General features: G+C 38.2%; 1 protein-coding gene across 4 annotated transcripts in view; it reads right to left on the bottom strand.

Moving 5' to 3' along the window:
- Positions 1-4,966: 4,966 nt before the first annotated feature.
- Positions 4,967-9,370, bottom strand: part of LOC132691796 (A disintegrin and metallopeptidase domain 3-like) — a 137,618-nt gene continuing 133,214 nt past the window's right edge. For all 4 annotated transcript variants that reach the window (XM_060653509.3, XM_078445525.2, XM_060653510.1 and 1 more), the window contains 2 exons: positions 8,105-8,155; positions 4,967-5,138 (listed from right to left, as the gene is read on the bottom strand). In XM_060653509.3, the coding sequence (XP_060509492.1) occupies positions 8,107-8,155 (49 nt within the window). In that variant the 3' untranslated portion in view covers positions 4,967-5,138; positions 8,105-8,106. The remainder of the gene's footprint in view (positions 5,139-8,104; positions 8,156-9,370) is intronic.

Below are 9,370 nucleotides of genomic sequence, written 5' to 3'. Positions count from 1 at the left end.
GGCTTGTATATAACACCTTCCGCATATAGCAGTGTATATTAAGTTGATAGTCACTTAAGTTTGAACCCATTCTTTCCTCTTTCCCCCCATTTAAGCTATATGGCGTCATACTTTACATTCTTTTATTTTGTGAATACCTTGACTAACTTTTAAAGATACACATATTTTCATTGCTTTTGTGCTTTCTACTTTCCTTACTCCTACTTATGGTCTTTCCTTTCCACTCAGAGTCCTCTTTAACATTTCTTGAAGGAGTCGTTTGGTGGTCATAAAGTCTTTTAATACTTGAGAAACTCTTGGTCTCTCCTTCTATTCTGAATGATAGCCTTGCTGGATAGAGTATTCTTGGCTGCAGATTTTTTTTTCCTTTCAGGACTTTGAATATATCACAGAAAAGTGCTGAAAACTCAGCTAATAGCCATATGGGGTTTCCCTTGTATGTAACTGTCTTCTTTCATATTGTTGCTTTCAAAATTCTCTCTTTATCGCTATTTTTTAAATTACTATGTGTTTTGGTGTGGACCTCCTTGGGTTGATTTTTTTGGATTATCTCTGTGCCTTTTGGTTCTAGATTTCTGTTTCCATCCCCAGAATCAGACAGTTTTCAGTTATTATTTGTTCAAATACATTTTCTGTCTCCTTCTCTCTTTCTTCTCCTCCTGGGATTGCTATAATGTGAATGTTATTATACTTTATAGAGTTACTGAATTCCCTAAGTCTTTCTGCGTAGTTTTTTTTTCTCTTACCTACTTGGCTTGGTTGCTTTCCATTGCTCTGTCCTCCAGGTCACTGATTCACTTTTCTGCTCTATCTAGTCTACTCTTTATTCCATCTAGTATAATTTTAATTTCATTTATTTTATTCTTCATCTCTAATTGGCTTTTTTTAATCTTTTTTTTAAGTGTCTCAAAGTTGTCTTCCACTTTTTTCTCAAGTCCAATGAGTATCTTTATGATCATTGCTTTAAATTCTCAATCAGGCATATTGCTTATTTCTGTTATCCTTAGGTCTTGCTATGATTTTGTCCTATTTTTTTCCCCCATTTTGGACATATTCCTCTGTCTCCTCATTTTTTTTATAACTCTCTGTCTGTTTCTCTTCATTAGGAAAAGTTGAAAACATCTCCTGCTCTTGAACACAGTGGTCCTATGAAGAAGGGATCCTGTGGTGCCCTGCAGTGTAATGTCCCCTGTCACTAGAACCAAGTGCTTCAGGAGTGTCTCCTATGTGTGTTGTATGCACCCTGCTATCATGATTGGACTACATCTCCCTTCAGTCCAGTCATCTGCAGTGGCTCTCTTTGCCTGCTGTGGGCAATCTTTGGTCTCTATGGTGTTAGTGAGCCAATCTGGGGCTGCCCTAGGCTTGATTTGAGTTAGAACAGGCATTTGTCAGAGATGCAGTAGCACCAAACTTCAGGGCACTCTCCCTGTGTTGTCCCCTGAAAAGCTTTCATTGGTGAGTGGGGCCAGCAGTCAGACCAGGTGTCTGTCCCCAGCCCACTCCTGAGGCTCCTGGAGCCTGTGGTTGTCTTTCCCTTACTTGGGGAAGGTGTCACTTTGGAGTAATGGTGACCTGTGTCAGGGTTGCTTGCTCATTGCCAGGCTTGTAGCACCGCCTTGGATGAACTCTGGGCAAGAGCATATTTGATGGGGTGGATCCACCAAATTGCAGAGGGGTGAGACATGCAGTGTTAGCAAGTTAACTAGGTAGTGTCAGTGCTACACTGGTTTCAGCTAGTGGCCCTGTGTTTATGCTGGGTCATGGGGCAGGGAAATGGAGCTTGCCAGCTCCTTAGTTCCTAGAGGAGTCTCCTAAAAATCTCTGTCCTTGAAATACATGCTCTTAGATTAGCAAACAGTTCTCTTTCCTGTGTGCCCCATGTGTTTTTCACACTGCTGTTTCTATGCTGTATCTCTGCAGGGCTAATTTTTGTGCTATCTCTTTAAGGTGAGGGACTCAATTTCCCCTCACCTCCTGGCTTTCCCAGAGCTGATCCTGCTGATTTTTAAAACTCCAGGCTTTAAGTCCTACTGGTTGTAAGAACTGATGAAAATCAGCCTGTCTGGTTTCAAAGCCAAATGTCATAGGGATTCATCTTGTCCGTGAGGGCTCCCCAGTGCGAGAGTCTGCTTCTCTCTCCTCTCCATGCCTGCAGGCTCCTCCTTCCTATTGACAGTCCTGTGGGTCCATTTAGCTACCCACAACATCTACACCCTTCCTGCACTCTTCAGTGCAGTCTCTTCTCTTCATTTAGTTGTGACGTTGGCTCTGTACATCTTAGTTATTTCTGAGTTCTTTACACTGATGTTAGTATTATCTAGTTGTATCTGTGGGATAAGGTGAGGCTAGAGTCATCCCATTCTGCCCTCTTTCCAGCAATCCTCAGACCCTTGACCCTTGATTCAAAGAGTTGATACCTTGGCTAACATCCTCAGCCCTGGCCTTGCGGTTAGGGTGACACAGAGGAAGGAACCAGCTGAGGATTTAGGAGGGGAGAGATAGGGATCACGGAGTTACAGGAAATTGCTCTCCAGGAAGATCCTGGTCCTGCCTGGAGACAAAAGGAGGAGATTGAGGGAGGAGTCCTCTTACCCAGGTAGGTGTGAAGTGTTCCAAGCTCATAGAGCAGTGCAAAGAGAAAGAAGTAGGCTGGGCCATAGTGCACCCAGCATGGCCAGGGCTGAGGTCCATTGGGCAGCTCTGAGGTTTGTGGGCAGGAGTACTCAGGTGTCCACCACACTGTCCTTGTCTCTTTGAGTAAAGACTGCACTGTTTTCAGCTCATGCTGGCCCACCCTTAGGGCTCCCAAGTGGCTGGTCAGCTGCCACAGGTGGAGGGAGAGAAGGCAACAGACACAAGCTTATGCCTTTGCACACAGCTTATTTGTTCTGGCTAAGTTGTCATTGATTAAACTCTTCAGTAGTGACATAGGGGTAAATGAGTATGATTTGCTTTTCTGTTGAAGTTCTTGGTAATTACTATTCTACATGTCATGTTTTTCTGGCATGTTTTATTTGCTCTGGTGGAGAAAAAAGGAAAAGAAACATTTTTTATAAGAAATTTTCTACTTAAATCGTACTACTGATGACTCAATTTAGTATCTCTGCAAATAAGGAAAAATCAAGAATATTGTATTTGATCTTTGATAAGGCAATCAAAAAGCACTTTTCATCAACTGTGTGCCTATCCTTACAGTATTAGATTGTAATCAGTTGAAGAAAGGGAAAGGAAACTTTAAAATGCAACCCAAGGGGTGCCTGGGTGGCTCAGTCGTTTGGGCGTCCGACTTTGGCTCAGGTCTTGATCTTGCGGTTTGTGGGTTTAAGTCCCACGTCAGGGTCTGTGCTGACAGCTTGGAGCCTGGAGCCTGCTTTGGGTTCTCTGTCTCCTTCCATCTCTGCCCTTCCCCCACTTGTGCCCTCTCTCTATCAAAAATAAATAAATGTAAATTTAAAAAAAATTTTAATGCAACCCAAGTGTTTTGTTAACAGTTACTCTAAGCACTTGCAGGGAAACTGCAGAGGTGGGGGACGGGGGGCAGCAAGGCAAACAGGAAATGTGTCTTGGCTGGAAAAGAGCATGCAATTTTCTTTAAATAGTCTAAGAGAAATCTTAAATCACACATGTCCAAGACCCAACTGAACTCCACCCACCTCTCTCCTATACTTTCTTTTATCCCAGTACACCCTATTACAAGGATGAATTGTGTCAATAGTTGCAATGTTAAAGTACAGTCAGGCTTAAAACTTGGATCTGCTAAGTGGTAGTATACATGGGATCCTCATAAATTATTAAAATAAAATAAAATAAAATAAAGTAAAATAAAATAAAGTAATGATAATGACCCAAAATAAGTTAGTGGCAATAAGGATGTGGTAAAGTTATGGTAGAATCATCCTGATATATTTTTTTTTTTGCCACACAAGTGACCACTAAATTATACAACTGAATGTGTTTAGTATTTTCCATATATTCACAGATATGTGCAGCCATCACCACAGTCTATCTTAGTTGCATCATCTCAAAAGGAACCCTGTACCCTTTAGCTATCACCACCCCTCACCCCAGCTTTTCATCCCCACTTAACCCAGCCAAAAATAACCACCACCCTTTGTCGCTATAGATGTCCCCATTCTGAATATTTCATACAAATGAATAACATATGGGTTTTGTGATTAGTTTTACTTAGCAGAATGGTTTCAAAGGTTCGTTCATGTTGTAGAGGTATCAGTGTTTTGTTCCTTTTTATGGCTGGATAATATTCCATTGCATGCATAGATCACTATTCATACAATGTTTATCCATTCATCAGTTGATGGACATTTGGAAAAGGAATCTCTTAGTCTCTGTGGTGAGGTACTCTCAACCCTGAACCAGGAGCATCCTTGTTTATTGAGGGAGACTCTGTAGGTTCTCGTTAGATTCCAGCTGGGTTGATGGCTCCCTTATCCATGTACAACACTTTGAGGTGCACTTTGAGAAGTGCACTCATCTTAGTAAGAGGGAGATGGGGAGGGGGACCCTGAAGCAAGAAAATCTTTCCCAGAAAAGCTCATCTCCAGCAAAAGAGGAGGAGCAAGTCTGTCTTCCCCAAAGGACAATGATATATCCCAGATCCCAAATTACATGAGGCCACAGAATTCTCACCTAGAGACACAACAGTTATCTATGACCAGAAACACAGTTGGAGCAATTCCCTGGAGATGGAATGGATGTTAGTGTCTATCTGGGGGTTCGTTCTGGGGCTGGCCTTACCTGGCAACATTTCCTCTCAATATCCCTAAGCCTGGAAGGGATAGGGCAGGGAATCACGGGCAGTTGGGAGAGGTGTGGACTGTGGGGTGTCCTCAGTGAATAAGGAATGTTCACATCTGGGGATGTGACAACTTCTCTGGTTCAAAAGTTGCTTATTTTCCCATAAAGGATCACAACATGTAGAAGAATCAATAGACACAAACCTACATACTTTCACTCTCAGGATTTATTTTTGTTTGTGAAGTTGAAAAGCTTTAAGCCATGACAAAAGGAGAGAATAGGTTTTTTTTTTTCTTTCATTCTTGAATCAGGTCAATTAATGGTTAGCATCTTGGTAATATCCTTTTTCCAACCTATGGCTTTTTGACATTGTTTAGTCGCTGTTGTAAAACAAATATAGAAAGAGATATGCTAAATTTTAATTGTTAATAAAAGTGATCTCATTTTACTAGACAACTAGAGGTATAGCAAATCATTGGTATATGAGACACTGATTATAGTGTCACAATCTAGGCCTGTGTTTCACGAAATGTGTAAACCCGTTTTTTTTTTCTAAGTTGTCTGTGATAGCCACAGTAAAAGGAAATATTAAAAGTCATATTCACAAGCATTATATTTACACAGTTTCTACACTTCACATGGATAAAAGAAAGTCACCAGCAAGGAAACAGAGAGGAAAAGAACAGTAGAATATGTGAAGAAATAAGTAACTACTAATTTGTCTATTTTTATCTTCAGAGGAAGAGTATTTCAAGAAATCCTCCGTGCCTTTCCAACAGGTGACCCATATACATACAGTCGGAGTTGATTCACTAGCCTCCAGTTCTCACTGAGTCTGACTTTTTCCCTAAATATGTAAAAAAGCCAACCATATCATGCTGAATCCCTCCCTTACTACTTCAAAAATACTTTAACTATATGAGAAATACTTTCTCGTGTGTGAGAAAACATGCTCCTCATCATGGCATGCCAAACATTTGTCTTGGCTCACAATTATCCATGTAGATTTTCTCTTGCAACGTTCATAAATTTTAATATAAATTTTAAAATGTAATAAGAGCATAAATTTGAAAACAAGTCTGTGTTTACATTTAACCTTGCTTATCTTGCTGCTTTATCAATAAACGTTATTTAAGCACATTTTCTTACACTTTATATTGAAACTGCCAGTTCATTCTGTTGGTATCCTTCAAAATTTATTCCTAAAACCGTCTTCACTACCCCTGGTCTGAGGTACCATCCTTTCCCTCCTGGATTATTGCAGTAGTTTCGCCACCAACTGGTTTCTCCACTTCTCCTCTTGCCACCATACAAACTATTTCCAACAAATCAGTCTTTTTTTAATTTATTTATTTTAACAAACCAGCCTTTTAAAGTGGAAGTCTTGAACATTAATCTTCCAATGATTTCCTCTCAGAATAAAACACAGCCCTCAACACTTCTCACAGCCTACAAGAGTTTTACTGTCTGACCTACTCACTACCACAGTCCCCTTGCTAACTCTGCTCCAGCTAAACTGACATCACTGTTAATCATCAAACATTTCTGACTTATTTTTTCATTGGATCATTCACATGCTTGGAAAGCTCCTGCCTAGATATACGCATGGCGACCTCTGCCAGCTCTATGCCTCTGTAAGGAGTTGATTTACAGCTGGAATGGAAAAGCTCTATCTTTATCTCTGGGAAAGCCTGGATGCTTGGTTTCACTTTTTGCCAAGACATTGGCAGTGGAATTTATAATGGGCTGTTTAAAATTTAAAGGAAACTTGAGGCCTTGTGCATGAGATATCTCTCCGGTGCCCATTTTTGCCCGCACTCTCTCTTGCACTGTATCCTTTACATTTAAATAAAAGTCCCATGTGAACTGAACCTGGGAATTCAAGTACCTCCTTTTCAATAAATAAACTGAGTCAATACTTGCAACTTCCTCCAATACTTTGTTTACACATCTCTTGCTGAATAAGGCCCACTCAATTATATTTAAAACCAATATCCACCTCCTCCCTCACCACCAACTCTCCCAACTCTCCCTACTGAGAAATAAGACTATTTTACATGGAGGATAGTATTAGTGTTTTGTTTGTTTGTTTGTTTGTTTGTTTGTTTTGGTGGCAGATAGGGAAACAGAGATCCATTGACTTAACTCTCCATCAAAGTCAGATAAGGAGGAATGGCTGATTAGTAATTGGATGAACTCTTGTTTTCATTCATGGTTGAATTTTTAATTCTTCCATTTACTCCCAGTGATGTCTAAAATGTAAAATATTATGATTTCTTTATGTATATGACTTATACATTTGAATATATACATACATATTCAGATATGTCAGACATATTCAGATACATCTGTATATATATATGTATATACACATACAGAAAATATATAGATAGATATATTGAATCTATACAAATGCCAATGTTACCCCTTCTCATAATAAAGAATTTGTCTCTCTTTTCTGGAGGGACAATGCATTTATCATTTTGCCTGACATCTAATTGGTCCTCAATAAATGTAAATTTCATTTCCCTTCACCAGGCATACCTCATGCTACATGTGTCAAAATTGTGTGTGTGTGTGTGTGTGTGTGTTGTTGTTGTTTCTTTTGTTTTGTTTTGGGGGGTTTTTTTGAGAGTGAGAGAATGCACAAGCAAGGGAGGGGCAGAGGGAGGAGAAAGAAAATCTCAAGCAGACTCTACTCCCAGACCAGAGCCTGAAGTAGGGCTCAATCTCACGACCATGAGATCACGACCTGAGCTGAAATCAAGAGTTGGACACTTAATTGACTAAGCCACCCAGATGTCCCCAGATGTTGAGTTCTTTAAGAGTTAATCCTTGGAGTCTGGTTGTCTTAAATGAAACTCCAGCTTCAAAATTTACTAAAATTCTGTACACATGGATAATTATTTAAATTTTTCATGTTTGTTTCCTCATTTCTAAAATACGGCTAACAATAACTGTGGAGGCTTAGTGAGGAAAAAATATAAATGCTGGGAGTCAATCTGTGTAAATCTATCAAATTAGAACCTTAAATGTGGGAGCAGGATGCATGATGGCTCATAAATATTTTAAGAACATATTTAAAATCTCTTTAAAGTCATTTCTTATTACCAAAATGTTGGTTAATAAATCTCTGGCTAATATTAGTTAACATTAAATATTTATAAGTTAATATAAAACAAAATTATTAAATGTTTTTAGTCTTTTTTTAGTATATGATATTGATAAATAGCAATCACGATGAAGGAATATGGAATAATAGTTTTTTTACACTGAGGTATTGTTAAATTTTTAAAACTATTTTATGAATTATATCATTTTCAATAATTTTATTCCTTCAATTTACCTTTAACTTGATGACTGGTTGCTGTTACTATGGTTGTCTTCTGATATAGATCTGTGAAAAAGAAATAGCATTAATTAGGGTTAGAAACCATTGTAATTTTATGTTTTTCTCTCTTTTTGGAGTATAGTTGACACACAACGTTACATTAATTTTAGGTGTACAACTTAGTGACTTGACAAGTGTATACATTACGCTATGTTCACCACAAGTGCACCTACCATCTGTCCTAGTACAGCACTATTACAATGTCAGTGACTATATTTTCTATGCTGTGTCTTTTATTACCATGACTTATTCATGCCATTAGTAAAAGTCTACATCTTCTCTCCCATTTACCCATTTTCTCCAACCCTTCAACTCCACTCCCCTCTGGCAACCATCAATTTGTTCTTTGTATTTATAGGTCTGATTCTGCTTTCTGTTTGTTTATTCATTATTTTTTCCACTTATAAGTGGACTCATGAAATTTGTCTTCTCAGTCTGACTTATTTCATTTAGTGTAATATCTTCTAGGTATTTTCTTTTTAGTTTTACTGTTTTCCACAATACCTGCACCTATTTACATTCCCACCAAGAGTGCACAAGGTTTGTTTTTTTCTTTCTCTACATATTTGCCAACACTTGTCATTTCTTTTTTTTTGTTTTTTGTTTTGTTTTGTTTTGTTTTGATTCTAGCCATTATGACAGGTGTAAGACCATATCTCATTGTGGTTTTGATTTACATTTCCCTAATGATTAGTGATGTTGAACATCTTTTCATTTGTCTGTTTACTATCTGTATATTTTCTTTGGAAAAATATCTATTCAGGTTCTCTGCCCATATTTTAATCAGATTATTTGTGGGGTTTTTTGGTATTCAATTGTATAAATTCTTTATGTATTTTAGATATTAATCACTTATCTAATATATCACTTAGAAATGTCTTCTCCCATTCAATAGGTTGCTTTTTTGTTTTCTTGATGGTTTCTGTCACTGTGCATACGCTTATTTTGGTGTAGTCTCAATAGTTTATTCTTGCTTTTATTTCCTTTGTCTGAAGAGACATATCTAGAAAAATGTTACTACGATCAATGTCAAAGAAATTACTGCCTATGTTTTCTTGTAGGATTTTTATGGTTTCAGGTCTCATATTTAGGTCTTTAATCCATTTTATGTTTTGTGCATTGTATAAGAAAGTGGTCTGGTTTTATTCTTTAACATGTAGCTGTCCAGTTTCTCCAGCACCATTTGTTGCAGAGACTTTTTCTCATTGCATATTCTAAGAG

Source organism: Panthera onca, chromosome B1 (assembly GCF_046562875.1).
Source record: "Panthera onca isolate mPanOnc1 chromosome B1, mPanOnc1 haplotype 2, whole genome shotgun sequence".
In the NCBI taxonomy this organism is placed as follows: Eukaryota; Metazoa; Chordata; class Mammalia; order Carnivora; family Felidae; genus Panthera; species Panthera onca.
Note: the sequence above shows the minus strand (reverse complement) of the source record. Positions and strands in the feature narration are given on the sequence as shown.